A 21,768-nucleotide genomic window follows, 5' to 3' on the forward strand; every position below is an offset into this window, starting at 1 on the left:
AGTATCATAACTCATTCATAGAATCTACCCTGTAAAGACCTTTATTATACACAGATTTAAAATAGCTATTGATAACAAATGTGTATTTTGTGATTGTGACCCAGAGACTCTTGACCATTTATTTTGGGACTGCTCTTATGTCAGAAGATATTGGAGTGAGTTAGAAGATTTTATTTTAAAAGAAACTAATATTAATGTTAATTTGAAAGACTCTGATATTGTTTTATTTTGATCCAAATGATATGGACCCTGATTTAACTTTCATTGTTAATTTGTTTATCGTTCATGGAAGATTCTTTGTCCATTAAATGAAGAGAACAAACCCCTCTTCACATTATTTAAGATAGAATTGAAATATTATTTTGAAATGATCAGTAAATGTACAAACAAAAAAGCAATAAGCACCATAAAAGTATTTAACAAATTGAAAATTAATATTGATATGTAATACCCCACCCTGTCTGTTAGGTTTATGTACTCTTGTTTGTATATTTCAGTTTTATTGTATCTGTTGTGTTCATAATAAAAAATAAAAATAATTGTTTAAAAAAAACTAAGATTCGCGCAATGGCGGGATTTATTTTATTTATTTTTTGCTTTGTCATTATAGGGTATTGTGTGTAGATTTATGAGGGGGGAAACAATTTCATCCATTTTAGAATAAGGCTGTAACCAGGGTTGGGGAGTAACGAATGAACATGTAATCCGTTACATATAAGGGATTACAAAAACGGTAACTAATCCGTTACATTATCAACAAAAATATTGTAATCAGATGACCGATACTTTTGAAAAACAAACTAGATGATTACTTCGAGGATTACTTTAACAGTCAGAAACGATGTTTGCGGAAAAAAATATTTCACAATTCTCTGTTTTTTTCAATGACATTCAAGTCAGCACTGAAAAAAGCTACAGTATGCATACTTCCATTTGAGCGAGTCTGACCACAAATTAGAGACCAATATGATGACACACCAAATGTGCTTGATTGAAGGCGGGAAAAGAGCAGGAATAGGCTTTTGTAGGCTACAGTCCAAGCTATGTCTTCCAGTGGTGCGACTGCATCCAAAGATTATCCAATTTGAGTAAACGCTTGGAGGGAAGGGTGACAGTAGTGGTGATACGGAACTACATTTTTTTTTAAATATACATATGTTTTATTAACCTGTATTTAACGAGGCAAGTCCGTTAATAATATATTCTTATTTACAATGACGGCCTACCAGGGAACAGTGGGTTAACTGCCTTGTTCATGGGCTGAAAGACAGATTTGAACTTGTCCGCTCGGGTATTCGATCCAGCAACTTTTCGGTTACTGGCCCAACGCTCGAACAACTAGGCTACCTGCCGCCCCAAACACCGCTACATAACGTTAGCGCATTGATGTGAATCACACTGCTGCTCTCTCATTTAGCTGTTTGCGCCTTACGGGATTGTGGTTGTTGTGTATGTGTATTTGAACCCAATAATGGTCTAATTCAAGAAGTTTAAACTGCCTATCAATCATTGTTTTTGAAACCAGTGGACAGACAGTGAAAAATGCGCTCTTGCAACAGCTGCATGGTGTGGATCCCAGCCTATGGAATAAAAGTGTTTTTTTTATTGCTCAATCTAAATCATGCTGATACATTTTTTTATCCATATGCCTAATGGACACATGCTCACACTTTTTATAGACTTAAAGGGGCAATCTGTAGATGCAACATGTATTTTTGAATTTATAAATTATATAAACTACCAGTCAAAAGTTTGGACACACCTACTCATTCAAGGGTTTTTCTTTATTTTTACTATTTTCTACATTGTAGAATAATTGTGAAGACATCAAAACTATGAAATAACACATAGGGAATCATGTAGTAACCAAACAAGTGTTAAACAAAGCCAAATATATTTTATATTCTTCAAAGTAGCCACCCTTTGCCTTGATGAAAGCTTTGCACACTCTTGGCAAAGCATGCCATTCCATGAGCGCAGCATCAACTCGAATCAATGAGCCCAATCAGTCCCCATGAAAACAAAATCATAAACAACACAGTAGGGCTGGCTAATAAGTCCTTAGTTTTGGGGTCATGCTCAGGTTAAACAGTTTGGCTAAACTATACCTCCATATTTCCAAGTCCTATTCTTGAAGATCAAGGGGTATAACATGTATTGGAATGACTGGAATTCTGATAGACTTTGGTTTTTAATGTAGATATATAATTTAATCGTTTTATTATATGTAGTAAAAAGCGATGGGTTAGAAGAAGCCTACGTAACCAACCCATAAAGTACATTTTGACATCCATATATGGCCAGCTATGTAAACTTTAACATTGATTTTATCCTGCAATATATGTCTTTTAATTGGTAACATACATTTTTGTCTTCTTCTAATGCCGCTTAAGGGGAAAGTAATCTAAAAGTAACATAATGTAATCGGATTACATTACTGAGTTTGGGTAATCCAAAAGTTACGTTACTGATTACAATTACAACTCGGAACTGGGAAATCTGACTTCAGTGAGTTCAAGACAACTGGAAATTCAGAAACAAAACAAGCTCCGACTGGGGAAAATACATTTTGAACGGTCATCCAACTCGGAATTCCAAGTCGGGAACTCAGGCCTCTTTCTACAGCTCCAACATAAAGATCACTGATGTCATCGTGATTCGACTTATTTTTTTCCCCCGAGTTCCCAGTTGTCTTGAAAGCACCCTAAATCCAGAGAATGCCAGACTTTGATGACAATATAGGCCCACGAAGGACCGCCGCGCCACCTTCCTGTTCAAGTGAGCACAGCACAACAAGATGAGTCCAAAAATGTCTTATATCTGCTGCTTAATTGATGTAATATCCAAGGGAGAGATGTATACTGTAGCTAAGAAAGTAATACTAAGTGTATGTTGTGTGGTAAGATGTGAGTAGCCCATGTGCCTCACCCTAATAATTTGGTCACTTTACCCCTCTTAATTTCGCCTACTGTTCTGACTTGGTGCTGCACATGTAGCCTATAGCCTGTTTTAGAGTTCGTCGTCTCCTTATGCCGTAGTTTATACATCTCAATTGTCAGTAGAAACCACATTTGTTTAAGCAAGTCAGCCATATCAGCTATGTTTTTTTTAAAGGCAGTAAATGAGGCTGAATGAACTGTTTCACTGCCAGACAAGGCTCCTCTGATAGCCAGGTGTAGCAGTGGTAAGGTGTTGGGACTCTGCTGTAGGACAGCTATATGTATGCTAACAGTGTGTGGGCACCGTTTATCACCGTATAGTGCAATTAATTTATTTTTTAGTGTTGTGTCTTTGCTAGCATGCATCTAAAACATGTTTTTTTTGTCCCACCAAGATTTACATCACTATGACTGGGAAAACATCACAGGGCAGCGGCAAACAGACTGTGGTGAAAATGAAAACATTTCTAACCGACGTTCTCAGGGCGGACTATAGCCATATCCTTCAACACATGCAGCAGAAGGAACTGTTCGTGAATATGCCCTCTCAGTCAATTTCACCAGAGACGACAGTCATCAACCTACTGGACAAAATTATTCATAAAGGAGAAGTCTTCTGCCATAAGTTTCTAGCCCTCCCGCAGGAGCCAGACATCACAGACACCTTCCCCAGACTGAGAGAGCTCTGGGGCAACACAAAACTATCCACCACTACAACTGACTCGTCCCCAGGCCCCAGCACAGGTCAGGCCCAGAGCACTTCATTACTGTAATAAACCTTGAGACCACAGTACGTCTGTTCAACATCCCTGTAAATACTGTAATTTTGCTCTCCCTCTTCACCCATAGGCTCAAATACAGGAAGAGGAACTAACAAACATGGATATATCCATGATGTGACAAAGGTGCTCAAAGGGCCAGTGAAGGAATATTTCTGTGCAGTTTTACAAGAAGAAAAGGACTTTCAAGTTTTTGTTTTCCAGCCATAGCCCCATGAGCGGTTTGCTTCTGCAGAGCAAAGGAAGTTGTGTATGAAGTGTTACATACCCAGAGGCCCATGGTGGACGGACATCTAATCAGCCCCTAGAAACGTTATTTAGAAAATCAGACAAAGAAAGGAAGGCCAATTCAAAGGAAAGGACCATTTCAAAATGATAAAGAACCATGTTGAGCAATGCATGTTATGTTGATTGTATTTATTGTACATTGCATGTTTTCACAGGACTCCCGTGGAATTGAAAAATGTGACGCTTCAGAAAACCAAGAACGGAAATGGCAAGACTGAGATCAAGTTTACAGACAAGTCAACATTTTCTGTCGTCAGACATTTACCCTACACAGACAACGAGGATCATCATTTGAGGTGTAAGGGCGTTTCCCTGGCTGACCTTCAAGAATCCAAGGGAAAGAAGGTGATGAACGTTTCAATTTAATAATGCAACATGATCATTTGACAATTGATATTTCAGTACAATGAGATACTTAATATACTTGAGGCTTTAGAATATGTGCATGATACCCACTGTGACTGAAAGTAAATGTTACTGGTTTATCGCCCATGTCTGTATTTTCTCTCTCCTTTTGGGTAAGAGTATTTGTATTTTTCCTCCTTTATAGGTGAATGTTACTGTTCTTGTGATCCGGAAGCTGAATGAGAGCCAAGGTAAAACACGAGCTGGGACAGACATGCTAAAGGTGGAGTATAGTGTTGCTGATTTGAACGCACTTGCTGAGCTAACTGTGTAGAGACCGAAGATGGTTGAAGAGGGGCAATGGTACAGAATCACCAACGTCTCTGCTGGTCAGTTTTGGGGCAGGATCACACTGGGTACAACACCATCCAGTGTAATTTACAGTGTGGCTAATCGTAGATGTGAGAAGTTTAAGGGAAAAATCTGTGGAGCCAGTTTGTCCCAAGTGGGAAGGAAAACCAGTGGAATGATCTTCATAGACAAGACAGACAATATTCTGAAGGTAGATGACGCTGCCATCAGGAGTGCTCTAAATGGAGAATGTATTGAGAGTATGTCTACAGCTGATCTGGTGACAGCGCTAAATTAAGTACTGGTCAAAGTCAGAGTGCTTAATAAACTTGTATCAATTACCCCTCTACCAGTCTAATCAATTTTTGTTTTTCTTACCCAGTCACACACAATAACCCATAATGACCAAGTGAAAACGTGTTTTTAGAAACGTTTGCAAATGTATTGAAAATGAAATGCAGAAACATCTAATTTACATCTAATAAATGTTCACACCCCTGAGTCAATACATGTTAGAATCACATTTGGCAGTGATTACAGCTGTGAGTCTGTCTGGGTAAGTCTAAGAGCTTTGCACATCTGGATTGTACAATATTTCCGCATTATTCTTTTTTTAAATTCTTCCAAGCACTCAAGTGTTGATATTTTCTAGTTTTGCCATAGATGTTCAAGCTGATTTAAGTCAAAACTGTAACTAGGCCATTCAGGAACTTCAAAGTCATCTTGGTAAGCAACTGGCCTTGTGTTTCAGGTTATTGTCCTGCTGAAAGGTTAATTTGTCTCCCAGTATCTGTTGGAAAGCACACTGAACTCCTCAGTCCTTGCCGAGGACAAGCATACCCATAACATGATGCAGCCATTGACCAAACATTTTGTATTTATGTTATACATTTAATATAATATAAAAATCTGGACTTTGTATTTTATTTTATTTGTAGCCTAGACTAACAAACTGATTGTATTTTGCAATTGAATCAACAATAAAATTGATATAGGAATACATTTATTGTTTACGTATCAATGCATTCCTTGTTTCTGACCGGTCAGCTATGGAGTCCTTTGTGAAACGCAGTTAACGAACCATTTATAAATAAATGAGTTGGGCTCCCAAAAGGACTGATCTCTATAATATATAAACTTTAGGAAAGCTCCTATTCTGAGCTAGCTATTAAAATAGTATGGTCCACCTGAACATACCTTTAACGGCAACAGAATGTGGAAAAATATGACCTTGGCATCCCGTAATCCGAAATATACATTTTAAATTTCAGACTATTTAACACCAAGGAAACGTTTTATGAAATTGTCCCCAACTCCCAATTGTTCACTGTCCCCTAAAATCAGGTAGGCACATTCCGTCATATGACGTGGGAGTACCCTGCAGTTAAATGCTTTGATTAGTTGACAGGCAGCATTTCCGCAAAAAAAGTTGGCTCTTAGATGGCAATCACCTCACTCTCTCCCAATTCGCCAGTGGATAAAGTTACTATTAAAAGTTATAACCAAATTATCAACAGCGATGAATGGTGCTAGTCAAGGAACAAGTGAGGCCTGGACAAACGTATAAGATGAAATATATTTGAAATTAATACAAATCCCCCCCCCCAAAAAAAGATGCCAAGTACAGACCAATAATACATTAAATGTATAAATAAACCATTGTGGTCTGTTAAACTAGCCATGGTGACATTTGACAATCACCTTGTCGATTGGTTAAATAACATTTGGAAATGCACACAAGTGCTTTGCATGTGCTGGTGTTTTATTACATGTACAAGATAATCTACAAATTATAGCAGGAGTGGGAATTATTCACATTAAAAAGTAACTACTTTCCTGGTTTCAAACCCAAACCATTTATTTTAAATCTATAACACTTTACAGCAGGGAAAGGATGAATAGAAAGTCAGTTTGACATGAAAGTTCAAACTTTATTGCTTGTATAGTACTTTATCATTCTAGGTATGCTCTGTAAGTCAGACAGCATGGCCACAGACCTTTTTCACTGGAATGAGGTACTGCCATTGAACGAAACTGCACAACTTCAGGAGAAAACCAACCGAGGAAAAAGCCAAGACTAGGGGCTCTATTCAATCTGTAAAACTGAAACGTTAGATTCCGCGATATACATTTAAAGGTAATTTCCCCATTGAGCAGACATCCGCAGCGTCTACCGTGAATGCAGTCTCCACTAAAGCAGGAACATTGCCTTTAAATTTGAATCACGCTGTAAAGCTGAACTTCTGCGTTACGAATTGAATAGAGCCCTAGGGTAGACAATCCCTGAAGCCAAAACAACAGTCTACTTCCCCCTCTATACATATCAAATCTGAGACTAACAGCTCTGCAATGTTGTACTAGCATTTTGTAAAGCGATTGTCTATCTTATTGGCTAGGTATTTCATCACTGCTTTCATTCACTTATTAAACCTTGTACAAAATTATATCAACCAAGAGAAGTAATTTATTTCTCTTCACGTGCAAAAGGTCTTCCACCAAGAACCAGACGGCCAGTTTATCTGAATCTAAGTGAACTTAAACATTATGGACAAAACTAGTCCTCTTATTTCTGACAGACCAACAGTATGAACATTAATCAACAGACATTTCTCTCCTGGACAGAAGGCATGAAGCCAGAACAGGATAAAGATGTACAAGAATAAAAATGTGCTCTTTATTAAAAAAATAATCTGAAACCCCCCAAAATTGTGTCAGGGAGAAACTTTGTACTTTCCATCCAGACCACTTCCAACAAGAGGGCAGGAAAATCAAAGGACAGGTTGCTTGATGTCATACGTACCAAGATGCATTTTTGTAGACTGCTAATGTTATATTCCCAGCACACAAAAGGATAAACTGAATATTAAACATTTTAAAATGACATATACAGGTTATAAACATCAGTGACAGGAGTATCAAACCCAGCAAGCCAACCAGGCTGAATCTCAAGTTGACTCGTTCTCAAAACCTCAGGAGATAATTTCCAATGCTCTCGACACTTCCCTATGACATTTGAGAAAGAGGTAAGGAGAGAGGAATCAAGGAAAATACTTAATTCACCCACAAACATACATAAGTTTCATACCCTCCTATAGAACAGAAGATATGGGGTAGATGTGGAGCAGGTTTCTGGAGAACAGGCTCTCAGAAAGTCCTCCTCCTCAAAGAGATGCACCTCAGAGTCGTCAAACAGCATCCACTTCCCTTCATACTGCAGCAGGCTGCTTAGGGCCTGCTCTGTAGCCACCCCAACCCCTTCACACCCAGCCACAGAGGCCTCGCCCCCCTCTCCCTCCCCAGGCTCCTTCTTAACCCCTCCACTACCGCTGTGTCCCGGGGCACTGGAGGTCCGTCTGGATGATCTGGTGGCGTTGCTCTCTACCCCAGTACAGGCAGCTTTGTCTGGGTTGGTTGTCTGCTTGTTGCCCCCTAGGTCATAGCTGGACAGGCTCCTCTGACCCCCCAGAAGTCCTACCCCATCTGAAGCCTTCTTGGAGCCCATCTTACTGGTGTTGGTGGAGTTAGCATTCACAGAACCACTCTGTCCTGCTTTACCACGGAGACTGAAGGACACTTCCCCATCGTCATAATCCAGCATCTCTTCTTTGGGTTCCAGACCCGGCACTTTCCCGCCACACTCCTCTTCTCCCTGCTTCTCATCCCCCTCGGGCAGGCGGACCTTGGTGTCCTTAAGGTCCATCATCCTGATGTAAGTGGTGTAGTGTCCGCTGGAGATGGTGACCCCGCTGTGCATGACCACAGCAAACAGCTGGTAGTGCTGCCCTCCGGTGGCAGTGGCTGAGGGGTGCGTGCACCACTCCTCCAGAGAGAGCTTCAGCGGGGTCTGTAGGGGTGTGTTCACCTTTGAGAGGCCGCCGTACGGGTCCATCCTGAACAACAGAGGGAGACAGTTTACACAAGCCGAGGAACGATGGAGCGGTCCCTGACTTTCCTGAGATCTGCTTAACATGTGCCGTTGTATTAATATGGTATTACATTCATGTGTTGTATCTGATTGTGTGGATTTTTATGTTGTGACAGGCTCTTAGGAAACTGTTACTCTCTCTGAGGACAATAAAGCATCAATCTAGAGTAAAAGCAAAACCCAGCAGATAAACACTGAAGACTCACTCTAACCCGTTGGCTGAGAAGCACTTGAGATGGATAGTAACGACCTCTGGGGTTTTATCAAACAGGAGACTCCTCTCAGCCTCTGTGTAGTGGTGGCAGGTCTCACAGAAGTACTTGTCCTCCCCTACAATCCTCTCCACTGAGGCAAACTGGGAGATGGCCCACTTCAGAGTCTTCAGCACCGGTTTGGGATCAGGGGAGACTGGGGGGGTGGAGAGGGGGTTGGGGGGAGGTAGTTGGAATATGAGAGGATAGACATTTGTGAGACAGCGTTGTGCTTTGGCTGATCTTTGACAATTTGTTTGAGTGGTGACTGTTCATGCATGTGCAACAATGTACTAATTTGTGTATAGTACAGTCTTGCGCTGCAGAACTGGTCCATTTATACAAGAACACTGAGTGTGTACACACACAACTCTCCTTACCCTCTGAGCTGCTGTCTGGGCTGCAGAGTTCTTCCTCCTGCACTGGGACACTGATGTCCTGGAAGTCTTCTCTCCTCTCGGTGTAACACTCACACTCCAGACAACGCGTCCTCAACACCAGACAGCCCTGGAACAGATGCTCCATCAAGTCCACACCCAGGCACTCTGGACAGGAGAGAGGAGAGTCAGCGTTCAACATGATAATAAACAAAACTATTAGGTTGTTTTATTTAACTAGGCAAGTCAGTTAAGAACAAATTCTTATTTACAATGACGGCCTCCACCGGCCAAACCTTAACGACACTGGGCCAATTGTGCACCGCCCTATGGGACTCCCAATCACCTCCAGTTGTGATACAGTCTAGCATCGAACCAGGGTCTGTAGTGACGCCTCTAGCACTGAGATGCAGTGCCTTCAACCGCTGTGCCACTCGGAAGCCCCAAATGGCTAAAGCAAGGGTACAAATCCTATGTGACAGACAGGACATGATCGATGACCAAGTATGTTTCCAACGGCATGATTCAACAACTATAAACTCACCTTCACTTTTAGCTTTCTCCTCCTCGGGCACTTCTGTTACCTTCTCCTGAGGGTTCTTCCCGTGTTCCCCACCATCATTCTCCTGAGGTTGGCTAGGACCCGTCTCCTCCTGGTCAGGTTTGGCTGTCTCGGTCTTCCCTCCTGTGTGGCAGCTGATCCGTCCCATGCTCATGAACTTAGAGAAGATACTGGGCTGCTTCCCCGAGGGCCTCAGCCAGCTCAACTTGGGCCTCTTCTTCCTCTTAACCTCCACCTCTTTAGGGGCCACCTCCACCTCTCCTTTCCCCTCCACATAACTTTCCTCCTCTCCCTGCTTTTTCTCCCCCTCTTCTTCACCTTTGTCTTTTGGCACTACAGTGATGCCACCGGTAGACTTCCTCTTGGAGCGGGTGAGGGGTTTGCCATCGTTGGCTGCAACAGCAGCAGCATTCTTGGACTTGACGGATTTTGGCTTCTTCTTGGCGTTGCCTGCCTCTGTATCGCTCTTCCTCTTACCACTGGTTTGGCCATCATCATCATCAAGTGATGTTTCTGAAGTTTGGGCCTGCTCCTCTGTTGAAGCCCCGTTGGTGCCCACAGGGGCGGAACTGCCTTGCTTGACCTCTATGACATCGTCCTGGTCCTCCTGTTCCTTCCTGATGGTCTCAGAGGCCTCCTGGATGTATCCCAGGATGCACTGCAGCACCTCCTGGGCATCGTGCTGTAGGTAGCCTTCGTACATGGGGTTCAGCTGTCTGTAAACACACAACCATCAGTCAGTCAAATACAATACCAAACATCTTGTTCAAGGACGGTGAAACCCTGATTTGAGGAAGCTTGCTTTAAAGCTAAAATCCTGGTTTTCTGTATCATCGCACCACCGATAAACTTCCATAATATTCTGCCTAATGAATGTGACCCAGTATTGCAGGGCCTTGCTGTAGTGCTGTGGGGTCTGACCTGAGTGTGTTTAGTAGTTTGCGTGGAGGTGTGGCCAGCTCCCCATCACTGTACTTGTCAGGGTTGTGCAGATAGCTGGACTGGAGCTGCTCTACCGAGGTGATCAGACTGTGGAAACTACCCAGCAGTTCCATGTGCACTGGCACCGCCTCCTCTGGACCCCCCGTCTGCTGAGGGAGAAAGAGGGATTCCTGTTATTATAGTATTCATATGCTCTACGTTCAAAAGATTTCAACATGCTACTATAGGCAGCATTGATGACAGTGTAACTGAAGCATATGTTGACTGTAGTCTTAAAAAATGCATCGCTATATTGGAAACATCATAGGGAATCTAAAGTCTTGCCGGATAATAATAACCAGACACTGTTTACGAAACGCACCTTTATTGAGATGTGTGCTGGTATAAATGTATGCATGATTGTGACCTTAATAATCTGGATTATAATTTGTGCATTGTAATGCTAATTGATTATCCTGATGTGAATGATTCTCATAGACTACCCATCATGCAATGGCCAATCTAAAACAGTCATTTGTTTGTTTTAGGTAGTGGTGGGTAGTCTACTCCCATTTCTGGACATCAAGAATCGACTCCTAATATTCAGTATTTTTGCAAAGGAGTAAACTAGTTGCCATTGGCTACTTCCGAGAACAAACTCGTGCATCTTTCACAGCAAAGAGAGATCAGGCTAACGAGAGAGAGGGTACAGCCAGGCAGGCATGTCGGCCTCTAGGCAGACTTTCAGAACCCTGCAGGCATAGGCTATTACAATGCTGTATCTAGGCAATTTTTGTGGCTTACAATGTCTCGCGCAACTTCACTAAAGTAGGCGCTATCAATGAGTAGAATGAGCTATTCTTCACGCAACAGACTGAAGACCAAACACACATGTTGTGTTTTTCAAAACAAAGAGAAAGAGCAGGCGAGCCAGTGAGGGACAGGATCGGGGCAGACAGACTGTTGGAACCGTGCGCATAGGCTATATCTTGGTAATCTGTATCTCGCAATGTCTTGTAAAGTCATCAAAAGTATGTATGTATGGTTATCAATGAGTATGGCTAAACTTTTCTTCAAAGTGCCAGTGAATTGAAGTTGAACATTGTCAAATGCATCAGCTTAATTATCCTTAAAATGTGCAATAAAAATTGTCTATAGTTTATATAATGAAAGCCAGTTTGGCTGTTGATGTCCTTGGTCAGGGCTCTCCAACCCTGTTCCTGGACAGCTACCTTCCTGAAGGTTTTTCACTCCAACCCCAGTTGTAATTAACCAGATTCATCTTAACATCCAACTAATTATTGAATCAGTTGCGCTAGATTAGGGTTAGCGTGAAAACCTACAAGATGATAGCTCTCCACAAACAGGTTTGGAGAGCCCTGTCCTAGGCAATAGATTGCAAAGCAGGGCATCCCTGCTAAACTTTCTGGAAAGGGCAAGTTTACGATCTCATCCATAAAGGCATCTCAAGTGCAAATACAAGACAAGATTCTCTGGTCTGATGAAACCAAGATGAAACTCTTTGGCCTGAATGCCAAGCGTCACATCTTGTTGGAAACCTGGCACCATCCCTACGGTGAAGCATAGTGTTGGCAGCATCCTGCTGTGGGGACGTTTTTCAGCAGCAGGGACTGGGAGACTAGTCAGGATCGAGGGAAAGATGAACGGAGCAAAGTACAGAGATCCTTGATGAAAACCTGTTCCAGAGCGCTCAGGACCTCAGACTGGGGGGGGCGAAGGTTCACCTTCCAACAGGACAACAACCCTAAGCACACAGCCAAGACAATGCAGGAGTGGCTTTGGGACAAGTCTCTGAATGTCCTTGATTGACACAGCCAGAGACCGGACTTGAACCTGAACAAACATCTCTGAAGAGAACTGAAAATAGCTGACAGAGCTTGAGGATCTGCAGAGAAGAATGGGAGAAACTCCCCAAATACAGGTGTGCCAAGCTTGTAGCGTCATACCCAAGAAGACTTGAGGCTGTAATCGCTGCCAAAAGTGCTTCAACAAAGTACAGAGTAAAGGGTCTGAATATTTACGTGATATTTCCGTTTTTTTATTTTGAATACATTTGCAAAAATTTCTAAAAACCTGTTTTTGGACTATTTAATTTTAGAATATGGCTGTAACATAAAATGTGGAAAAAGTCAAGGGGTCTGAATACTTACCGAATGCATTGTGTGGGAGTGTGTGTATGTATATATACAGTACCAGTAAAATGTTTGGACACAGCTACTCATTCAAGGGTTTTTATTTTTTATTATGTTCTACATTGTAGAATAATAGTGAAGACATCAAAACTATGAAATAACACATGGACTCATGTAGTAACCAAAAAATTGTTAAATCAAAATATTTTATATTCTTCAAAGTAGCCACCCGTGCCTTGACGACAGCTTTGCACACTCTTGGCATTCTCCCAACCAGCGTCACCTGGAATGCTTTTCCAGCAGTCTTGAAGGAGTTCCCACATATGCTGAGCACTTGTTGGCTGCTTTTCCTTCACTCTGCCGTTCAACTAATCCAAAACCATCTCAATTGGGTTGAGGTCGGGTGATTGTGGAGGCCAGGTTATCTGATGCAGCGCTCCACCATTCTCCTTCTTGGTAAAATAGCCCTTACACAGCCTGGAGGTGTGTTGGGTCATTGTTCTGTTGAAAAACAAATGATAATCCCACTAAGCGCAAACCAGATGGGATGGCGTATCACTGCAGAATTTTGTGGTAGCCATGCTGGTTATGTGCCTTGAATTCTAAATAAATCATAGACAGTGTCACCAGAAAAGAACCCCCACACCACCTCCTCCATGCTTCACGGCGGGAACCACACATGCGGAGGTCATCCGTTCACCTACTCTGCGTCTCACAAAGACACAGCGGTTGGAACCAAAAATCTCAAGTTTGGACTCCAGACAAAAGGACAGATTTCCACCATTCTAATGTCCATTGCTCGTGTTTCTTGGCCCAAGCAAGTCTCTTCTTATTATTGGGGTCCTTTAGTAGTGGTTTCTTTGCAGCAATTCGACCATGAAGGCCTGATTCACAGTCTCCTCTGAACAGTTGATGTTGAGATGTGTTTGTTACTTGAACTCTGAAGCATTTATTTGGGCTGCAATTACTGAGGCTGGTAATTCTAAATGAACTTATCCTCTGCAGCAGAGGTAACTCTGGGTCTTCCTTTCCTGTGGCGGTCCTCATGAGAGCCAGTTTCATCATAGTGCTTGATGGTTTTTGCGACTGCACTTGAAGAAACTTTAAAAGTTCTTGAAATTTTCAGATTGACTGACCTTCATGTCTTAAAGTAATGGGCTGTCGTTTCTCTTTGCTTATTTGAGCTGCTCTTGCCAAAATATGGACTTGGTCTTTTACCAAATAGGGCTGTCTTCTGTATACCATCCCTACCTTGTCAGAACACAACTGATTGGCTCAAACGAATTAAGGAAAGAAATTGCACAAATAAACTTTTAACAAGGCCCACCTGTTAATTGAAATCTATTCCAGGTGACTCCCTCACAAAACTGGTTGAGAGAATGCCAAGTGTGCAAAGCTGTCATCAAGGCAAAGAGTGGCTACTTTTTCCAGATGTATCCCAGTTTCAACTGTACTGGGTAGATTTCAGACAGCGTGTATGGCGTTGTGTGGGCGAGCGGTTTGCTGATGTTAACGTTGTGAACAGTGCCCCATAGTGGCGGTGGGCTTATGGTATGGGCAGGCATAAGCTAAGGAGACCGAACACAATTGTATTTTATCGATGGCAATCTGAACAAACAGAGAAACCGTGACGAGATCCAGGGGCCCATTGTTGTGCCATTTGTCCCCCGCCATCACCTCGTGACAGCATGACAATACGCGGCCCCATGTTGCAAGGATCTGTACAATTCCTGGAAACTGAAAATGTCCCAGCTTTCATGGCCTGCATACTCCATGTCACCCATCGAGCTTGGGTGACATGGACTGCATAGTGCCAACTGTCAAACCATCAAGCACTATGATGAAACTGGCTCTCATGAGGACCGCCACAGGAAAGGAAGACCCAGAGTTACCTCTGCTGCAGAGGATAAGTTCATCTAGATCGACGTGTACAACAGCAACAGCCATTGAAGAGGAGTGCGACAATAATCAAAAACCTGATCAACTCCATCCGAAGGAGAAGTGTCACGCTGCATGAGATAAATTGTGGTCACCAGATACTTACTGGTTTCCTGATTCACGCCCTTACTTAAAAAAATAATAAGTTACAGTACCTGTGACCAACATACGCATATCTGTATTCCCAGTCATGTGAAATCCATAGATTAGGGCCGTTGAAATTGTTGCATGTTGCGTTTATTTTTGGTCAGTTTAAGTAAGTAGCTGAATTAATAAGGTGACAGGGTATCATATTCTGTTAGCTTTTTGCCATGTTTGAGAAGTCAAAGCCCTTTGGATGAGTTCTGTACAGCTGCCACTGCTATACTTTATATGCAAATGTGGACACCCATAAGAGTAAATTAAATTGGGAAAAAACAAATCCTGTGTGAATCCTCTGGAATAACGTACATGCTTGGATAATAATTACATAACCAACGTCTAGTAATACCTGTCCGAATAGGGCTATAACATGGCAAAGAATAGGCTTATCAACATAGAGTGCACCGCATCATCCCATGGGATCCGTCAAGCCTCCTGCACACTGCAGAAATATCACTGAAATATTTGAGTTCCTACACATCACCTTTATTCAAACAAAATAGGCCTTTTATAGGCTAAGTTGATGAGCAAATGGGCAGCATCATGGTCATGTCGGTCTTCCAAAACACAATGTCTTCCTAGTAAGACTGCAATAATGACATGGTGTGCACGTGTCCGTTTCAGAGTGTAGACTCCAAATCCTGGAGGTCGCGCACCATTAGTTTTAGGGAGACAGACAAGGAACAGACCAACATAATGCAAGATTTTTCAGGCATGATTGAAGTTCGGGTTTTCTTTTGAACAAGCTAATACAATTCAGTTTGTACTTGGTTGCTCTATGGCCAGTTTGTTATTTCTGTAAATATCAGGCACCTGTTAATTCCTCACCTTTAACAAAAGCCTCACTCTAGGCAAGTAAAGTAAAGAACTGCTGTCTCCACTTCACTTTTAAAATCCAACCGCATGGTCAACCTCACATTGTTGTACATAGCTAACATACCTCATCACTATTAGCAGCCTCTTCCTTTTGCTTGTCCCTTGTTTTGGACAAACTGTAGAGGTTCTTGATGCCATCTCTGAGCCCAGGACAGTAGTACAATACCTGGGTTGGTGATAAAGAAAAGTTTAATTTCTAAACCATTTAGTATAATAATGTGCCTACCTATACAGTCATCAAATGTTGATGGCATGATGCAACTGTTTAGAATGAGATACCACACCTGTAGAATGCTGTTCAGGTAACAGGTGTTCCCCAGGTTATTGAGCCCAACAAAGGGCACCAGCGTCTCCTCTCCCTTGTCACTGGGGCAGATGGGAGAGGTTGGACACGGGGCAGGTCCAGGCAGTGGGATTGGCACAACCTGGTCACAGCTAGAAAATAATGGATACACATGAAAGGTTCTCAAAACCATATTCCTAAGTACATCTGACGCCAAATGTAAAATAGTTGCCAATGTCCGTGTGTTGTGAAATCTGTGAATGTATTAAAATGCCTTAATTTTGCTGGACCTCACGAAGGCTAATGGGGATCCATAATAAATACAGTACTGAGTGGGCGGCAAACAAGACGTTACCTCAAGAGGGTATTTAGACAAAATGATCAATCGGATAGCCACGCTAGCTTCGCCATCATATGGGTGCTAGCAAGCAGTCTAGGTATCAACAGCCAATCCAGTATTGTCTGGAAGCTTTAGTGAGCTTTGATTGGTCAATAGCGTTGCATTAGAGTATTTGCATAAATATTAGTTTACCCCAACTTCGGTCTCACATTTAACTTACCTCAATTGAAATTGAACGGGACTCAGTTGTTTAATCGCCCCCATCGTGTTGTGGAAATGCAGTGTCAGCCTTTATTTTATCATTAGCTACCTGGTAAAGACTGTCACTCACCTTGTAGGCTCCTCAGATTTAACTCTGACTGGTTTTGGTTCCTCTACTTGAGGTTCGGAGAAGTCCAAGGCTCGCTTCGTCTCCTTCTTCTGGAAAAACTTCAGAGAGAGTTTGCTCTTTTTGATGGGGCTCCCAAGAGCCGCGCCATCGCCCTGTAGGCCGGGCATCTTCGACCGAATTTAGTAATTGATGATACAGCCAACACAACAGCGCTCCACACTGGCAACAGAGCGAAAGTGAGACTGTGTGAATTTCACAAGTTTATACTCCCTCCCAGATAAGTTATCTGGCAAAAAGACACGCGAATTACGCTGATACTAACTTGTTTGTTGACTAGATAGACTACAGGACTAGTGGCATCTGCTTTCAGTTCAGCAAGCTAACTTGCCATTAACGTTAGTTAGCTTGCTGATAGCACCAGATGCCATCTGATATGGCTGATTAATGGGTTGCCTAACGTTAGCAGGCTAACTTAAGATAACCAAAAGACAACAGCTGAGATGGTTGTCAATAACGTCAAGCTAGCGAAGTAGCTATTTACCAACACATGCCGTTTACAAAATGTGGTAAAATGTCATTTCTAAGTTATAATTATCTAACTAACTACCATCCTGTTAGCGTGCCAGCTAGCTAGACATCTTGCTAAGTACGCAGTGAGTGAGGGGGAAAAAGCAACAACACCGGGCGATTTCAGTTGCTAGCAAAGCCAGTTGTAACCAAAATATATCCAACCATTTTAGTTTACTCACCTTACTGAGTCATGTTATACTTTATTTTCGATTTCTGCGATAGCTTATTCAATTTCATAGTATATTTGTATAACCATTTGATCAACCACGCAATGTGCGCAGGACTTGGCGCTTTTTCCAACCGCAAGACCCCAGCTGCACCCGCGCCTGCACGAGATCATTAACATCAATTATAACAATAAAAAAAATACAATAATGTTAGAAAAACTGTCATTATTAATTAAAAACAAAAACTACCTTCGCTGATTTATATTTTAGGAAGTGAAAACGAAGTAATGCAACAGGCATTTCTTGAGACATGTCACCGTGGGAGAAACACGGCCATGACTAGAAGGGATCCAGCTTTTGTCAAAAGTTTTTTTTTTGTGTGCATTTTAGCTAACCCTAACCCTTTTTGTAATCTTAACCAATACATTATAATCTGCTACATTAGTTATCCTAACCTGCTACGAAAAGTCAAATCTGACATTAAAAAAAAGCTGGATCTTTTCTAGCCAAGACCGTGAAACGTCACCGTATAGCAGCCATCTTTAGAGGGACAACCAATAAAACATTTTTTTGTATCATGCATGAACATTGTCTGGCTTTGTTGGTCTGAAAACAGTTGCTACATCAAAAATGTATACACCATAACTATATTATTTCCCCCTAAATATATCAATATAATTAAAAGATTGGAGAGTGATAATCAGTGATCTCTGATCGATGGCGATGATTCCAGGTCGAGATACACTCCAGTACAAGATTTTAGCCAGCAGAGGGAAACCTTGGACATTAATATAATATATCGTGCGCTTCCCTGAGAAATAGCCGTGCATCTCGAAATTTTGGAGCATATTTACCTTGTACCATCCTTATGCAAATGATATAATTAACGGTAAGACATCTATCATATTTGTACCCGTTTTGTTGCAGTGGTTTTCATGTAATGGAAAATGTCTGAAATGTATTCGCTATGTCAAATTCTTTATATAGGCTATAGAGAATATTCTCTATCATTTGATGTAACGGTGTAACCTATATCCCAACCGTAAGGGGGATCCGTATGCTATTGCATCCATTCAATAATCCGTGACTAACGTTATGTTTTTCTTTTCTATCTTGCACATGTATGTATTCCCCATGAAGATCCATGCGTTCAGTTGACTTTCAGCCGATTATAAGGTTATTATTGGCGAGCGCCAAAATAAATGACAGGTGTATATTCTGGCACCCTACTACAGATATCGAGGCCATTAGCACAAAACGGCTTGTGGATACTACCGAGTCACTGTATTTGTTAATACAGAGCGGGTTAATGCATGCAGGGCATTGAGCTGCTGCTGCGGTTCCTTGCCTAGTCAGCAGCCCGACTTCTCGATGGAGCTGAGCTTGGAGAATCCCATTCTGGTCGAGGCTGAGCGCGACGGAGTGATGTGATGCTCCCCCTCCATAGCATACATGGGCTACTGCGGCCCCAAGCTCTGGTACGAAACCCTGAGAGATGACATTATTGATGCGTTTATTTACCCAGTATGTAGTCTAGGTTACTGTAGCCTACATACCATTACTGGATATGTTAAATCAAATATAAAGGCATTAAGACTATCAAGCAGATAGCACATGATGTCCCATGTTTTGTCATTACACGATTGTGCAATAAATGTACCTCGATATGACAGTATTTAATCTAATGCATACTAAATATAGTTATTCTATTTATTCTATGGTTGTAGAGCTAGTCTGATAGTGGGATAGGTATGCTATTGAAGGAGGTAGCCTGCCTGCCTGCCTGGCCTGCTGATTCCAGGTCAGGTCTATGGGTGGTATAGCAGCTAGAGTGGGATCATTAGGGGAAATGCATGGAGAGAGAGACAGGGATAGAGGGAGAGGGTAGTGCACTCCAAGAATGACAAGTATGTCCTGGAGCTGCAGAAATTAAGCCCCCAGTGCTGTTTTTTCTAATTACAGTGGGGCTTAGCATTACATCCCCCCTCCCCAGTCAAACACACACACACACGCTACAGTGAGTGCGCAGTCATACCATCGCAGACATTAGGAGCCGTGCAGGCTACATGTTCAAACTGTCCTGCTTTTTAAATCCCCCTTGTTGTTTTGCTTTTTAAATCCCCCTTGTTGTTTTGCTTTTTAAATCTCCCTCGTTGTTTTGCTTTTTAAATCCTCCTCGTTGTTTTGCTTTTTCATCAGTGGGTTTATTTTCCTCTCAGTCTTAAAGCAGCCATGCCAAATTGTCTCTCTTCAGTCCAGCTGCCTGCCCACTGTGTGTGTGTGTGTGTGTGTGTGTGTGTGTGTGTGTGTGTGTGTGTGTGTGTGTGTGTGTGTGTGTGTGTGTGTGTGTGTGTGTGTGTGTGTGTGTGTGTGTGTGTGTGTGTGTGTGATCTGACCCCCAGCACTCTCATTGGACCAGTGCTGAGGAAAGTGGGTGTGTCCCCACCAGCTAGTCCAGCCCCCTCAGCACAGCAGTGCTGGTGTTGTAAAGTACTTTACCGTCCCGTATGTTCAGTCCTCTACACTCAACTCAATTGTTCCTGTTCCTCTGCTCCAGATGCTGAGTGTGAGCGAGAGATAGACACAGACACACACACACACACACAGAGGACACTGACAGAGGACTGAGGCAGAAAACTGGACTTCCATCAACACCTCTGAAGAAAACTAAGAAAATAAGAGCCTTGCTTAGAGGTAAGAAGATATGACAGAGATTACGCTCTTTCTTCACTAATTTCCATCTCAACTCTTTTCTTAACTCTGTGTGTTTTCTCAAGTGGGATTCTCTCTCATTCCTTCAGTCTTCTTTTCTCCTCTGTTTTGTTACTATCTCCAGTCCCCCCACTCTCCTTTCTTCCTGTCCTCCGATATCATGTTTTATTCTCTCCTCTGTTCCTTGGGGGTTTTCAGACTTTCAGAATGTGGTAATAGGATGCTACACACACACACACACACACACACACACACACACACACACACACACACACACACACACACACACACACACACACACACACACACACACACACACACACACACACACACACACACACACACACACACACACACACACACACACAGCGAGAGAGAGAGTACACACTCAGTGTAACCACTATGGTCTGTCTTCATGGGTCTATTAGAGCTTTTGACTGTCGCTGTATTCCATATTCTATCCCATTTGGCGGTTGGCCGTGCCATGTTTTAGTTTAAAGCTCTGTTGGGCTGGCTAATGTCTTACAGCTGGGGGTTCACTCAGCCAACCAGCCTCATACAGCCAGGACAAGCATACAGGGGAATGGCGATGGATAGGGAGAAAGAGAGAGAGAAAGTGATGGAGAGAGAGAAAGTGAGAGACAGAAATGGATATCGAGAGATAGAGAGAGCATTGCACTAGGCTGGGCTTTAACTTGAGTGCATATTCGCTTGGCTGCTCTTTTACGGCCTGCATGTATGCACACAGCATTGCTCCTGACTCCTGCCTGGTTAGTGAGTCTGTGAGTGAGTGCATCGTCCATTGTTGGCTTCTCAGAGAGGGAACATTGAAGGCAAGGCGTTTACTTTTATCTGATCTCTGGGCTACCTTTCTGCCTCTGCTCTGTGGAGCCTGCCTGGAGCAGGGGGGCTGGCAGAGTGGAGCAGGGGATGGCAGAGAGTCTGTCTCTTTGGAGAGCCAGTGTGTGTACTGTTGTTCTTTCTGTATATGTGGCTATTTTGGTCCTTGTGTGTGGTGTTTGTTTGTGTCTGTAGATCTGTTTATGTTTGTGCTGTTGATTTTGTTCATGTGTATACATAATGTGTGTGTGTGGTCTTTATTCTGGTTTAGCTGTGTGTTTATGTGTTAGTGGGTTTTTCTTTGAGTTCACCAACAGGAGAGCTCTGTTAGTAGAACTCACTGCTCTTAGTTACCTCCCCTCCATAATAATGAGTGTGTTGTGTTGTTCGATTCTGCACAACATCACACGGCTGCTACCCACGGCTGGCCAGTGCCCTAGTCATTGTGTGTGTGTTAGGGTGATTCCCTTTGAGGTAGAGAGTCATCTGAACTGAAGCTGAGCCACAGTGCTTGAGACTGTAAATAGGTTCATTGGTTTACAGTACAAGGAGGTTGAACACTTAAACACTACTGTGTGACTCTAGACACAGCAGGAGCGGTAGAGATACTCTTAATGATCGGCTATGAAAAGCCAACTGACATTTACTCCTGAGGGGCTGACTTGCTGCATCCTCAACA

At 42.5% G+C, this 21,768-nt stretch overlaps 2 protein-coding genes across 4 annotated transcripts in view; one reads left to right on the forward strand and one right to left on the reverse strand.

Moving 5' to 3' along the window:
• Window positions 1–6,443: 6,443 nt before the first annotated feature.
• Window positions 6,444–18,013, reverse strand: usp1 (ubiquitin specific peptidase 1). Of its 2 annotated transcripts, XM_071346279.1 has the most exons (10): window positions 17,787–18,013; window positions 17,550–17,696; window positions 16,801–17,019; window positions 16,131–16,281; window positions 15,911–16,012; window positions 10,739–10,908; window positions 9,800–10,533; window positions 9,259–9,423; window positions 8,834–9,035; window positions 6,444–8,592 (listed from the first exon to the last, which is right to left on the reverse strand). In XM_071346279.1, the coding sequence occupies exons 3-10, from the start codon at window positions 16,965–16,967 to the stop codon at window positions 7,782–7,784; spliced, it is 2,502 nt and encodes an 833-aa protein (XP_071202380.1). In that variant the 5' UTR covers window positions 16,968–17,019; window positions 17,550–17,696; window positions 17,787–18,013; the 3' UTR covers window positions 6,444–7,781. The 2 variants fall into 2 exon arrangements, with proteins under 2 accessions (XP_071202380.1, XP_071202381.1); XM_071346280.1 differs by lacking the exon at window positions 17,787–18,013 and having other exon boundaries at window positions 10,739–10,905; window positions 17,550–17,687.
• Window positions 18,014–18,328: 315 nt separating this feature from the next.
• Window positions 18,329–21,768, forward strand: part of kank4 (KN motif and ankyrin repeat domains 4) — a 117,620-nt gene continuing 114,180 nt past the window's right edge. For both annotated transcript variants that reach the window (XM_071346281.1, XM_071346282.1), the window contains exons 1-2: window positions 18,329–18,426; window positions 20,095–20,231. The gene's annotated coding sequence lies outside the window, so the exon portion shown is untranslated. The remainder of the gene's footprint in view (window positions 18,427–20,094; window positions 20,232–21,768) is intronic.

The sequence above is a fragment of the Salvelinus alpinus genome, chromosome 16 (assembly GCF_045679555.1).
Source record: "Salvelinus alpinus chromosome 16, SLU_Salpinus.1, whole genome shotgun sequence".
Classification (NCBI taxonomy): Eukaryota; Metazoa; Chordata; class Actinopteri; order Salmoniformes; family Salmonidae; genus Salvelinus; species Salvelinus alpinus.

What these genes read in the sequence shown, in the direction of transcription:
- usp1 (XM_071346279.1), bottom strand. Translation starts at nt 16,967, where the DNA reads ATGCCCGGCCTACAGGGCGATGGCGCGGCTCTTGGGAGCCCCATCAAA. An exon ending in AGGCTGCTAATAGTGATGAG is followed by an intron (nt 10,909 to 15,910) that starts GTATGTTAGCTA and finishes TTTCTCCCTCAG; the next exon opens with CAGACGGGGGGTCCAGAGGA. An exon ending in TTCTCAGCCAACGGGTTAGA is followed by an intron (nt 8,593 to 8,833) that starts GTGAGTCTTCAG and finishes TCTGTTGTTCAG; the next exon opens with GATGGACCCGTACGGCGGCC.